This window comes from Dermacentor albipictus, chromosome 2, assembly GCF_038994185.2.
Source record: "Dermacentor albipictus isolate Rhodes 1998 colony chromosome 2, USDA_Dalb.pri_finalv2, whole genome shotgun sequence".
Classification (NCBI taxonomy): domain Eukaryota; kingdom Metazoa; phylum Arthropoda; class Arachnida; order Ixodida; family Ixodidae; genus Dermacentor; species Dermacentor albipictus.
The window spans coordinates 111284104-111298873 of record NC_091822.1 but is presented as its reverse complement, the minus strand read 5'-3'; the positions used below and the strand labels follow the sequence as shown (position 1 = coordinate 111298873).

General features: G+C 43.5%; 1 protein-coding gene across 2 annotated transcripts in view; it reads left to right on the top strand.

The window, feature by feature from the left end:
• LOC139056043 (Fanconi anemia group J protein homolog) overlaps nt 1-14770 on the top strand; it is a 63039-nt gene that overhangs the window by 37659 nt on the left and 10610 nt on the right. For both annotated transcript variants that reach the window (XM_070533856.1, XM_070533857.1), the window contains exons 16-21: nt 167-209; nt 769-852; nt 3190-3330; nt 6866-6985; nt 11081-11152; nt 14114-14240. In XM_070533856.1, coding sequence (XP_070389957.1) covers nt 167-209; nt 769-852; nt 3190-3330; nt 6866-6985; nt 11081-11152; nt 14114-14240 — 587 coding nt within the window. The remainder of the gene's footprint in view (nt 1-166; nt 210-768; nt 853-3189; nt 3331-6865; nt 6986-11080; nt 11153-14113; nt 14241-14770) is intronic.

The window sequence follows — 14770 nt, the reverse complement described above, 5'->3', positions numbered from 1 at the left end:
TTTTGTTGCACTGTCATATGGTTACTTATGTGGTTCTGTCGTTCAGTGTAATGCGAGGTGCGTAAGTTCATAGTGAAGACTTATCTACTCTTGCAGACCTTCTTTTAATGTAATATATTCATGACTGTTCTTAATTGCACCGAGTGACTCATTTTTCTTGTTCCAGAGCTGCTATGGTGAAGGCTCCTTCGAAGAAAAAGCAGACAGAGGTGCGTGGGAGCTGCTTGGAGCCTGTTAATTTCATGGACAATCCTAGAGCAAACTCGACTGTTCGTCATCTGAAGACGCATTTCCATAGTGCAATTTGTATTGTTCTGTGCTTCCGTGTTTCTCTGCGATGGTTGCTGAATGTTGCGCGTCATCTTTCTTTGAATCACCTGGAAGATTTTCTTGGGGCATCTCTAAATCCTCTAAATCATTAATTTTTTAATAGCGCAACATGTGTCATACAATTTTTGAGACAAACTGATGCTGTGAAAAGTCTTGTACTGTAGATTGCTTTCGAGATAAACACAAAGGAACTGTGAAAACTTGTGTGTCTTATCAAAAGTTTGCCTTTTAAGAGAAGTGTATTTAATCATCAGGAATCAATGAAAGGTTCCTAAACCTTAGCTTAACAGAGAATTAAAATTTGTAGGGTTCATGTTAAAGGCGTTTACTTCTAAAGGAGCAGTTGTTTTCTGCCAGCATTCTGACATGCTTGAAGGCTTTGCTTTTAATGATGTTGTTCTGATGACATTTTTTTTTTTACACTTTTGTCTTTGTCAGGCTGGTAGGCGGTCATCAGGTGGCAGCACGTTTAACGTGACCTGGACGCATAGTCTGAGCTTCTGGTGCCTCAACCCTGCTGTTGTGAGTTCCTCCATTTCCGTGCTTTGGTGGCTCCCAATACAAGCGCATTTCATGGGCTTCTCTGTTTCCCACCAAAAAATGTTTTTTTATTTGATTGAAGGTCTTAGAACTTGGTGCATTTTTGAGCGTGTGCACAACAGAACGCATACACACCACAGAAAAAAAAGTATCTTGAGGCAGTTTATTAAACACATGGTATGAATTGTGCCTGTTGTTGAAAACACACTGAAAAACAGTGACATGCTTATGCCTCACCATCGCACTATAAAGTGAGCATCCTTGTCAACTCACGGTGTTGCTGCAACTATACTGTGGGCTTGCATGTTCATCTCTATAGCCCATTAGTCTGTTCTTCTGATGGTCACCTCATCTTTGTGCAGCTTGTGACCTGATCACGTACGCTCAAAAGCACTGATCTGATCATCTTGCTTAAAGTCACGATTAATAAGCGTAATGGTCGAACGGTGTGCAAGTTGGCGTAGATTCGTAGCAATGACTATACAGCACTCTGTAACACAGACAGAAAAAGAGGGATGAAAGAAATAAGCTTGTCTTGTCTATTGTTCGTCTTTTTCACCGTATGTAAGTGCACGTGCAATTTTTTTCTCTATACAAGTAGACTTCCGTTAATTCGACTCCGGTTAATTCGATTTTTCAGTTCTTTCGTACCCGACTAAAAATTCAGGGGGGCGCCAACGTATTTCTATAGGCTTCAACGCTCATTAATTGGATCCTGAATTTTTTTTTTTCCCAAGAAGATCGAGCCGGAAACCACGTTCGCGGCGTAGTATGCTTTGCCGCATAACACACATGCGTTGCGGCGAAGACTTCAGCAATTATTGTGCAACATGCGTAATACTCTTGACCATTTTTCTTGCTAAAAAATTGGGCGCGCATTGGATTTCTACTTAATTGAGAAGCTTTATTGTTAGCTCTGTGTTAGTGTGCTGCTTCGGACACACAGAAAGCGGGCGCGCGTTTGATTCTGGGACGTGTCAAAATCAGGTAAATACTGCCAAATGAATCAGCCATTTGTCGTTTATTCCATGTTTTGTTTAGTTCGTCCCACCAGATAATTCAATCAGTTTTGTTGGTCCTATCAGGGTTTAACTATTCAGAGTCGCCTGTGTACCCATCTTTCCAAAATAAATCTTCAGCTAATAGTAAGCGCTCATATTGTTTTCTCACCCTTCGTCTTTGTCTGATTTTAGTGCTAAATTTTCTGCATGAATGGCTGTGAGGTTGTAACCACATTGATGTGCCACTAACAACGTCCTAATTGATAGTGGGAAAACATGCAGATCCATCGCCATGTTAGTATCTAAAAGACGCGAAGCTTTTCTGAGTTGGCGGGGTAGCAGCAGTAGCGGATGGTGCAAGCACAGCCTGTACAGCTGTTAGCAGCCTGTGTCACGAGGACTAAGGCAATGTGCGATGCTTGTCGAGGGAAGAATGTTGATAAGAAGTGTATGCACAGAGAAGTGTGCTACACATACCTAAATACATTTGAGCTTTCACACCCATAGTGCCACATTGGCACATCCATTCTGGGGATTCACCAAAAGTGGGTGCATACCCAGTAGCACATACCCAGTTGCACATATCCACTTCCAAATTCCTCTGTTCGGGAAACCAGGGACCCAAGCTGTTACTTATTGCTTTCACTATTGTCAAAAGTGGTAATACTTGTAAGTGGGTTTGCCTGTACTTCTTTCTGTTTAATTAAATAACATGCCAACTACCCACGAACGTGTTAAGCCCCAGCCACACTGGAAGAAAAGCACAAGTGGTGCGCCGCCACCGGTGAAACGTAGCTGCGGCAGTGCGGCCATACCAACTGGTGAAGCACCGCTGCTCATTTAATTGAGGAAACGGCAGCTTCTTGTATTAACTTGTAGAAAATTTTTTTTATGGGCATTGACAAAAAGAAAGTTCAGAGCACACTGACAAGCTATTTCAATGTTGCTGAATAAAACTGCGTTGACTGTGGCTCGCGTGGCGTCGAGTGATGCTGCTCCGCATAACGCTTTATGCGGAGCAGCATCACTTGGCGCCACACGAACCTTTGCTATTGAGTTTGTCACTGAGTAAGCCTATTTTCATGCTTCTTGGAGCTTGCGTTGTATAATACGAGTTTCACATTATACATTTTATTTTCCGTTTCTTGTGGAGATCGTAGCAATGATATTCTACTGTATATTGAAACTTAACAAACGCCCGTGTCAGACCATGCTGTGCTTGGACCACTTTGGCATGGTTGCACACCAAGAAGAGCAACCATGCCTTCATTCATTCCTCTTTTCCTCGTTTCCGAAAAAAACAAACAAAAAAAAACAGGCCATGTCAGACATAAAGGACAAGGTGCACTCCTTGATTGTGGCATCAGGAACGCTAACACCCATGGAGTCGTTTGAGTCGGAGCTGGACATGCCCTTCAAGAGCCAGCTGCAGGCCAACCATGTCATTCCACGTGAGGGGGTGAGAAAAAGCATTCTATATTAGTGCTGAATCTCAGTGGTTGTTTGCTCCTTTGTTTAATACAGGAGTTTGTGAACTGAGTTTCAAAGAATCCTGATGCTTTAAGGACGGCTTCATTTCGTTGAGGGAGCAGATGTATCCATTGCGATAGCTCAGCGGCGATGGTGCTGCGCTGCTGAGCTCGAGGTAGTGGGTTCAAGTCCACCTGCAACAGCTGCATTCTGATGAGAGTGTAATGCAAAAACGCTCGTGCACCGTGCACTGGGTGCATGTTAAAGAACACGAGATGGTTAAAGGGACACTAAAGGCAAAAGTTAAGTCAAGCTAAAGTGAGAAATTACTGTTCGAGAACAGCTAAGGTGTCAATATTATCACAAACAAAGCTTTAAGGCCGACCCATAAAGAGCAACCTTTCCTGGCGAACTTTTGGCGGCGAGCCACGGCACAGCGGCACGGCAGCGTGCCTTCGTTGAGCCGCACACACATGCAATAAAAACCCGGTGGCAGCTGCTGTGATTTCAGTGTTGTTAGAAGTGTCATGGTTTGTTACACCATAAAATGAAAACAAAAGTAGCTTTATTTTTACAGGCAGACCATTTATTATATAGTGGCAACATGGAGAATGAGTTATTACTTAGCTTTCATGTTAATTTTACAAATCTGACCTTTTCTTGTCGGAACCTAAACTGCAGAAGGCGATAAAATTGCTTGAGTTGCGCACATTGTGCAGTGGTAACTGGGATTGGGTGTAGCGGCAACGAGGTTCGATGTGACATGCGTAGGTTTCACGGCCATACTCATTTTATGGCTCGGTGCGTCATATTTTGGCAACTGGAAGTTGGATGCAGTCAAGCCCTGATTGGTCTGCGCTACATCCTGCGTTCACCACTTCTGGCGGGCAACTGTTTGCCGGCTGACGATATCAAGCCCGGCTTGATTGGGGGCGAATAGCTCCATTCTGGCTGCCGGCCTCCGGGCAGACGCCAACACTGTTTTGGCAGAAAGTCACTCCATGTGGGTCGGCCTTCAGTTATAGAAAAATTGAGGTAAATGCAAGACACAATTAGAAACTCTCCCGGGATGTTCAAGTACTAGCTCAATCACATAGGCAGTCCTCATTAGTATTTTGTAGCACTGAGCCACTCATAATGAAAAGATCATTGCATTGCATTATAAGACAAAAGAAAATGCTACTTGTCCAGTTCTATTCAATTTTTAGAAAAAGGTACTCATTTACGTTACCTATGACAGCAACGTGGGTGGTCGAAATATTTCGTTTTTGCTTGACTCTGCACTGCCCGCGCTTTCGCATTTCAGTAGTCTCGTTATCGCGTAGCACTGCCCTGATTTTGCTGGCTTGGTAAACTCACACAAACTGCAAAGTAGCAGAGAATTCCACGTCCATGTGATGTCGTGAGATGCCCGAACAGTCCACACCACTTGACCAAGAGCAGCTGCAATGGCAAATCTGACACCCTGTCTTGACTTGGTCTCTTTTTGTGGAAAAAAAAAACAAAAACGCAGCACTGTCTGTTAGATGGCATTTTGCTCCTCGACAGCAGTAAAGTGCGGATAATGGCGTATGCAACCTCGCCACTCCCCGCTTGGAAGCAGATGAATTGAATTGCGGTAAATATATGCGGACCCTTCAGATGCGATTTTCTCTTAAATTAAGTCTTTTTGTGGCACGAAAGAAGCGCTGCGAGGTTTGTAGTATGATTTTTGCGCAGTGTGCATTGACTTAATATTTGCCTTTAGTGTCCCTTCAAAATTAATCTGGAGTCCCCCACTGCGGCATGCCTTATAATCGGATTGTGGTTTTGCCGAATAGAACCCCAGGATCTAAATTTCAAGGGAGCAGACGTACCAATGGCTAGGCCCCCATCAAACCTGAGCCCTTACAGTGGCACTGTGAGCACAGCGAGTCCAGTAGAACCTTGTTGATATGATTCTGTTACGTACAGTTTTCTGGTGCCAATGTTCATGATCAAGAACACAATAAATGGCATAATACAGTTACATTTCTTTTTTACCGTTTGAAAACTTCCCGGGAAACACAATCTTTTGGCACCAACATTCAGTACATCGCTCAACCGCAATGGTATGATACGTTTTTCATTCATTAGATCCCATGCAAACAAGAAAAGGCACGAGGTGCATAGTAGCTATATGCTGCAGCAGCTAGCTTCCCCGCAGTACTCGCCTGCCGGTGTAACCTGAAAGCGCCAGTGTGCACTCAGTTTCCTACCTGCAAATTTCCTTGAGGGTTGTCACATGCCACGTTTACACCTATTGCTGCCAACCCTATAGCTTTAAGCATCTTTAGTTATCTGTGTCAGAGTGCATGCAGTAGTGCTATTGGAAGCGCACTTCACATTTTGAATAGGCGACAAGCCAAACATGCTGCCATAGCCTTCTGCAGGCAGTGTGAAGGGAGCATCCTGTTTTGCTTTGGCAGCATCAAATTCCGGCGTTGCCCACGAGCTTGAATTGGTTTCGGTTTCCCATTGCCATCTTAAAACACTATACAACTGGAAAATGACAGAATGCATCTTGGGTCGCTGGGGGTCCACCTGATTGAGGCGTGTCGGCATCTCGTGCCACAACGATTTGCGCCGAGTCGGCACGCCAAAGCTTCTCGTTAAAATGCCCTGCTTGAAGAGGCTGCTTTCCCAGGCCGAATTCAAGGAGTGCAGACATAAGGGGGCTTACTGAAGCTGCAAAAATGACAATGCGTGTCTCCGGCAACTCGGACCCCACCAGCTTGGTGAGCATCGGTGTCTCGTGCTGCAACAATTCACACAATGCTTTGCATTACGTAGAGATCAACTAAAATTTAGTCTGCCAAATTTTTTACTGAATTCAGATCATACGTTTTTCTGGTAAGTGTTTTTTCTTGCATTTTTTTTATACTATGGGTAAGGTTCTACTGTATCCTCCCCCCCCCCCCCTTTTTTTTCTTCATGGTGCTTTGCCAGGGCAGTTGGCCAGCCAAGCCTTCACTCAGTCTGTTAGGTCGACGCGCAACGATGATGATAATAGTATGTGGTGAGTGGGAAAAACTAACTGATGCCATCTTGTAGCACTTTGTGCGAATAGGTGCGCTTTTGGCGTGTTTTTTTTTTTCCATGTTTTTGCGTACGAAAGGGGGGGGGTACATGCTTTACACGGCGGCAGCTTATACACGAGTATATACAGTACGTCGGGGCAGTGAATTTCGTACCCAGCAAGTTTTAACACCATTGAGGCCATCAGTAACTGTGAATATCAACTGCCAAATGAGTTGCATCTCGTGTGCTGTGTATGAGAGGCCAACACAGTGAATTGAGGGAGCTGTTTGAATCGTTCACACAGAACTGGAGTTGGAAATGGAAGTAGATCCTTGTTAGAGCAAATACAAAGTTTATTCTGCAATCAAGGTCAATCAATGTCACTCAAGGTTACATGCATGCATGCACCATGCATGCAGTACTGCAGCACTACAATCATGCACTACAGTACTTGACATACGCCTTGTGCTTTCTTTCCCATCTAGGTATGGATTGGAGGCATTGCGTTTGGTCCCAATAAAGTAAATCTCACTGCCAACTTTAGGACTGCGGAGACTTTCGAGTTTCAGGATGAGATAGGGTCCATTCTTTGGGACATCTGCCGGGTAAGCTTTCCAATTTTTACCGTTCTTGGAGTGCAAGTTGAAGCTGGGGATAGCTGAATAGACATAACCCAGCTATAGGTTCGAGCCGAATTTTGTTAGTGAGGACAATGTGGCTACATGTACAGTTTCCCAGCTAACATTCACCAAGTTTTTAAGAACTAGGAGACCCTCAATGTGGATGAAATCAATTCCATGTTGTTAGCAGCAACCAGAAGAACTGTGGCATATTTTTTTATGTTCTTCCTAATTACTTAATTACTTCCTAATTAGTGAATATTTTAATTACTATATTTACAGCAGACATGTCAATAATAGGTACCGGAGTGAATTCAGAAACATCAATTTCAATAGTTTTCGACACAATATATTTTGCACAGGTCTTCTTTTTCTGCATGTTAAAGAAAACCTTCAAGATACAAAAATACACCACGTGACCATGTGCCCGCACACAGTGACGACAGCACTCTTTGATGAACTCAGTGAGAAAGTAAAGCCCTGCGGTGTCTCACGTTGGGATGGTTCTCAAGTGTGCGGTCGTCGGTGCTTGTGACACATGATGTAAAAATGCTAATGCTACTGCTAATGCAACTGCTAATGGCATGCGATTGATTTAATGCACATAGAAGGCTTCCGTTTTTGTTAAAGCGTGGTGGATGATAGCCGGGACACCCTGTATGTGCAGATGTGAGAAGAACAAGCAAATGCACGACCATCGCAGAGCGTGCAGCACAGTTCTTGTTCTCACCCCTGTACCCTATGTAAATCGTGTTGCTTTCACGTAAGAAAACTCAGTGGCTGGAGCTTATTCTTGTCTCCCTTGCCGTTTACGTGTTAATATCATGCTTTGTCTAGGAGTACCGATTGGCCCACTCATACGCTTTGTCGTATGATTGCTTTTTTTTTTTCAGTGCTACTTGCATTTCTTTATTTCCAGTTTATTGATCAGTGATATAAACTGCATGCCAACGTGGGACATAAAGAGAGAGAACAAATTCTGCAGATATCCTTGTGACAGCCTTGAACTGCTGAACCAGATCAGTTAAAAGCAGTGTAGCACGCCGACAGATTTCGACCTAATCGCTGCACAATGATTAGAAAATGTTTCGTATGAACTAGAAAAAGGTTTGTTAGTAGATGGTTACTTCGTTAAAACTAGACCTTAAATACCTTGGTTTCATGAGAATTTTCAGGGGAATTACAATTACTTCATTAGATCCATTAGTTCATTATAACCCATTTTATTATTATGAGGCATGACGGTACGACAGTTCTGTATGCTTAATACAAAAGCGCTCACCTTGCACTGTTCCATGGCCCCCCAGTTGACTGCTACTTCTCAAACACGTCCCTGTGTGCAGGTGTCTCTTGAGGACCTTTCCACTTGCGTGTGTGCAAGTGTGTTGTTCTGCAATCCTCAGTGATTGTTTTTATTATGTCTTTATTATGTTTTCTAAGTGAATGCAGTAAAACCTTGTTATAATTCAGATTTCACGGGACTGAATAAAATGTCTGAATTAACCGGGTGCCAAATTATCGAGGGTATCAAGAAAACTGTAAAGAAATGCTTACTACGTCAACACGCCTTTATTACCGATTGAAGGAGAGCAAAGCCTGTTTCTATTTTACAATGAAAGCAGTGCAGAAGCTGCAGTTCTCGTCATCTTGTAACTGATTGGCTCTCGCAGCGGCAAAGCCCTCGCGACTTCCTTCGCAGCGCGGCTGCGGCGGGCACGTTCATCTTTGACAGGCTTTTCACTGCCATGCGTGCATCCCAATTATTTTTGTCACCAGTGAGCTGATCACCAACAGCTCCTCTGTCCATCGCGATATATCTGATACTCTTCATTCCCAACAGCACCGAGTCAAAAAGTCTATTTAAAAAACTAATGTAACTGCTTCGGACAAAACCGTGGTCACTGTTGTCGTGATCATCACTGCGCAGTGTTGAAGGCACGTGGCCTAGCAGGTGTACCAAGTCAAAACGAAACTACTGTTAGCCGCACCTGTTGCGAAAGAAACAGTTGTCACTATCAAAGCGATCATGGGTGTCAACTACGCCATTATGAAGGCAAGCAGCCGACACACGCACGGAGGAAAAGCAAAACTACCGTTTGCCATCACTGCTGTGGATGAAACTGTGGTGGCTATCAACATGATCGTGGATAGTAATTATGCAATTATGAAGGCTCAAGGACTGCATGTTGTTATGCGCGGTGGTAAACGCAACAATAAAGGCTTTAAAGGCACAAATAGGCGCAGTGTTCCAGCGTTGCTATCATTCACATACGATTTCTGCTGATGACTATGGCGATGTAAACTGCGCCACTTCGCTTTGGTGGGGTGCTAGCGCTGTTCTTGCTCTTTTGCATTGCATATTTGCGGCGCTCTGCATTCGCCAAGCTCTGAGAGTTTTCCCAGTTAACTGATGTGCGGCCAAATGTGTCCGAATGAATGAGAGTTTGATTCTAATAAATGATGCTTACTTCTGCGGGGACCAGAGGACGGGTTGAATTAACGGCATTTTACTGTACTGACAATATTGTTGTTTCGTTTTTATGTCTTTATTGTATAGCTGTTGACTCGGTAATTACACCATGAAGCCTCAATGCCTCAAAAGTGTAACAAATAGTCAATTATGTCACCTTTCAATGTTTTAATGTACCAGTGCAGAGTGTGTCAAGTGCAGCATGGCTTTGAACTTGAGAAAGGAGTCTATTCACGTCGCTGAAACCCCATGTGGTGATCTTGTGGCACCAGACGCCTCTGACGTGTACACGCATGCTATGACTGTGCTACCAAAAGCCAAGTCTATTCGCCACTTGATAACACACGAGGGGAGAACAGGTTCTGCTGTGCAGAATTGGAGGGGTCAATTTGGCAGCTTTTGACAACTTGGTCATTGTATGGACTTCAACATCTGTGCCGGGCTGACTGGTGCATCCTTGAGCTGTTTATCATGCCACACGACCGCCACCTTCTCTTTCGGTGAAGTGAATATAGTCTCCTTTTCACGTCCAAAGCCGCGTTACACTTGGCGCGTGTTCTGAACAGGTTGCTGGAAAGGTGCTTTAATTACTTATGTGTGACACTCTCATGGAAATGAGGTTTCATACTATATAATAGAGAGTTTTAGAATAGGGGCCCCAAACGTTTTGGGGCCCCAAAGAAATAGCGTCGAAGCCACTGCGCATGCGCAAGACGCAAACTGCCTTTGGGTTTTGCGTTGGGAACACTATTTCACCGATTTAGCGAGAGCCCAAATAGCGGCCCCAAAAGTTTTGCGTCGGCAAACATGGCGGCACCCATCGAACCGACGACTCTAACCTAGCCCCAAACTGGGTTCGATTTGCGGTAACGCGTGAAGTTCGCAAGCTAGGAGAAGTGACTGCGGTTATCACTTTCTCTCAACTAGCGTGTGTTATGAAGATTGACTCATTAGATGCCGCTGATTTTGAATTCGATTGTGGATTTTATGGCTCGTAGGCCTAACACGGCTAAGCTTAGCTGGTGAAGGCTAGTAAAGTTGGTTTGCTCAAAACTAAGCGCAACTAATTGTTTGCTGCTTATAGAATAACCTCTAAATTGTAATTAAATGCGTATACACGAAAGTCAAAATTATTATTCCTATCATAAAATGGTATACTTTATTTAATTATTTCTGATAGCTTTTCTTTGACGCCGTAGTGGCGCTGTCAGCGCAAGACGCTATCCGTGAACGTAAAACCTTATTCTAAAGCTCTTCTCTCCTACGTGCCCCAACACTAACACCTGCAAAGCTCTTTGGGGCCCCAAACTATTGGGGCCCCTATTCTAAAACTCTCTAATTAGAACGTCAACAGCTATCTAAAGAAGCGGAAAAAGCGGGGCGACAGATCTTTATGTCAGTACTCCTTTAATTAACACTTCTCCTTTGAACTATTCCTCCTCTCCTGGAAGGGAATGGTCACTGTATGGGGGCCTTTCCAGTAGCTGGCTGTAATTTTGCTATATGACGCAGGTGGCACAATGAGCTTGTTTTCTGACTTTCCCTTAAAGAAGAATTTTGCCCAAGCAATAACTTGTGCGATAAATCTCTCTTGCTCTCTTCTTTTCCAGGCTGTCCCTTATGGAGTGCTATGTTTCTTCCCATCATATGGGATGATGAACAAGCTGTCACAGCGATGGCAGGTAGTGATCTTCCCTTTTGCCAATAAGTTTTAGAATGATAAATCTCTTGTTTATGCGCAGTGTGTGTCACTGAGTTGGTACAGGGAAGAGGCTAGAGCATAAAGTTTGGTTCTCCATGCTTTCGCACGCACTTGCGCATGCATTTTGCATGCGAGCGGACGCTTATAGTTAGTATATTCTTCATGAGCCAACTACTAATGGGTACGCGACACATTTGAGGGCACGGCTTCTAAGCGCCGTAGACATCAACATTCTCATTTCATCTGTCTAGGCTTTTAATTACATCTTCACAAAAACCCCTCTGTCACCTATTCAGCACACTTATTCCAGGGTCCAGTCAGACACAGGAGACGGGACCGTAAGCTGTCCTAGTTGCCTTACACATAGACTTTATACCACAGTAGCTTGGAGATTGCCACCTTCTTGATTTTGGGTTGATGAAACAGCTTATGGCAAATTACCAGATGGTGCAAATATAAATAAGCTCTGCCAGTGGTAAGATGCTATTCAGGCGCTTGGAATTTCTTCAGCAGGTAGAGGCCATTATGAGTGGGAATGCTGAAAAGCTAATTGTGGCCATTGCAGAGCTCCACCAATTGTCAGAGTCAACAGCCAAACCTTCTGTGCTCGATATCATGACGTGCCACTTCCAAGTAATTGGTGTGCTTGCTCCTACAGGGCCGGCTCTGAATCTCTGAGGCCATGTCGTCCTCAATGCGGCGTCCCTAGTCCCCAACATAAACCTACTACGCAGCTATGTATGGGTCGCGTTACTTAGATGAAAATTGACAAGCAGCCACAGAATGCTTAAAAGTTAAAAACACATCATAGTGAAATCTCGATATAACAAACCTTAGGGGACCATGGCAAATTGTTCTTTATTCTGAAAGGGCGTTATAGTGAAAGCTCCAAAATTGACCATTCCACCTATCAAACCTTCACAGTATGGGCCGTCCACGAAAACGTCAGTGTTGGCTCTCGGCTCACGCTGCTGCCATTTTTCATAGATTTCGCCACTGCACACCATCAATGCACCGTATACTAGCAGTGGTGTGCACACACACAAAAAAAAAACGACGACACCTACAAAACCACCGACAAAAAGGAAGCTCCATGTCGCCTCCAAAGTACAGTGATTGTTTTTTTTTTTTTACATCCCTTTTTGCAAACGCTGCAACTGTCTTGCTTGAGGCAGACACCTGAACTATTCCACAGCACAAGCGCGTGTAACTGACTCTGTCCAGAAAGGACAGGCTGCGTGTCATCCTTGCTGCGAGCTTCGAGGTTACATATTTCCCTGCGCATAACAGCTGAAGAGGCACGCACAGAAAGATGGACTATAGAGGAAAGAGTTGCAGCTCTGTTTCATCGCCTCCGACATCGAAAAACGAATCCCCTCCAGCGTTTTTCTCTTCCTGTGTCGTCTCGTGTTTTCCGACCCCTTGCGCCATGGCGTGCACTGTTTGCACGGTGTCGTCTGCTAACCCTCTGCTGCAACTGCCATGAAGGGTACACTGTAATCTAAGATTCCCCAGATCTTGGAACATGAATTGGTAGTACCGAGGCATTGTTAACATGACGCAAGAACTGAACCAAGATCGTTGTTCCGAAAAGGTCGGTACATATTCTAAAGTTCACAGTACTGCAATACTTTTACATTGAAACGATAAGCAGCCAGCAGGAGATTTCTGAAATGTTCATTAATCTGAAAAATTTGTTAATATGGTGTTTGTAGTCACTAGGTTTCACTGTAATGGCTGCTATTGGGGAAGCGCTACCTAACATTAACATGCGCTAGGTGATTCGAGCATGCAGCTGTTATGGAAGTTGAAATCAGTCAATAAAAAAACAACGGTAAAAGAAACACTGTCAAATTGGGAATGAATGTTTCAATTCTTGATTGCAATATTATTGCTATTATTGAAGTCATCATTATGCTCTCGAATGCCTCGTGCACCCAGTATAATATGATTGGTGCACATGGTTCATATGGTTGAGACTAACAAAAACCAAGCCCCTCTGTTCCTCATATTCTTGTTAACTACTATATTGTGACGAGGATTATGCACGCGTACGTGAAAAAGACACAAAAGTATATTTACTAGATGTGTGCATATATCAAATTTTCAATTTTGAAGCGAATTCGGATATAATGAAATTCAAATGTGAATCGAATAGAGCACTTTTGTAATATTTTTGTAATACGAGTGCTATTGATATTGCAAAAGTTTTTTTTTTTCACTATCTAGAGGTATGAAAGAAAGCAAGTTTATTGCACAGCAAATAACGTGCAGAAAAATTATGCTTTGCGATCAACAAAGTTCTCTAGCACGACACTTTTGCTTGGCAGCATCGTAACCGCAGTTATTTAATGTTGTCATGAAGGAAGGATTGCTGCTCAATTTGTTCAGGGAGCGGTAACACCTTCTTTCACATCACAATTCCTTCAGACACCAAAAAGAGCTGCTCACTGGGCACACCAGTGTCTGGTATCGGCAGGTATCTCTTCACAATCCGAGCCAACAATGGGCATTACATTTACACCACCATTAGCACGATCTTCCAGATTTCCATGTCTGTGGAAGCACTGCTTTTGTGTTAGAATGTGCGACTTGCAGAATTGTCCTTATTTAGCGGGCTCTTTAGCAGGCGTGGTTAGCAGGCATAGTTAAAAACTCACCACCAGTCGTGCCATGTGTTATTGCTTCTACAAGGGCCTGGCTTCCTGGCCAATGGTTCCAAGCACTCGATGCCAGACTCTCTGATGATCGTGAACATGCGCAGCGAAGCCTGCTTATGGAATTTCACATGCAAACTATTTTTCAGGGCTCATTGAACTGCTTTGGCATGTCTGTTCATAGTGTCTTCTTTTCATACATGCGAAATCTCACGGCTCTCTCCCTGCTTATAAGATATTGTAGAATTAGTGTTAAACACGGTCTGGTATTCCTGACTTTTCAGAACACGGGTTTGTGGGACAGGCTGGAAAGGCTAAAGCACATCGCTGTGGAACCTCAGAAGGGAGACTCCAACTCGTTTGACTACACAATGACTGAGTACTTCAACCACGCCTCTGGATGCAGTGATGGTAATTATCCGCCAGCATAACAATAGCATAGTATGCTTGTCTTTATTTACTTGATTTTTATTTATAGTCTCTGGTAAAGTTGAAGTTTGGTTCCAAGTTGACATGGTCCAACTTTGTACAGAGCTGCTATATTTAAGGCATCACATGCATGGGTCTTATCCGAAAAATCATGCAGCACACTATATGGCATCCAAAATTTCAGCCACCATTATACATTATTTTTACTGCAAGTGGCAATGCCAGAGGGTACAATGAAATACAATCAAGCAAGTTTTAAAAATCGGGCGTCAGAAAAAATGGTCGGCAACTGTATAGGTACATATCATAAACCACGTGCAAGCAAAAATTTGCTTTGCTGTAACTGATACCACTTTGAATCCCACATTTTTAATTTTGTTGCAGCAGGAGAATACTAATTATCATACTTACTGTATGCGCTCGGTTGTAGCATGCACCTTATTTACACAGCCATAAATGAATAATACAATGATCTTGATTTTTAACTTACCAGATTTTCATTGTGAGAGAAA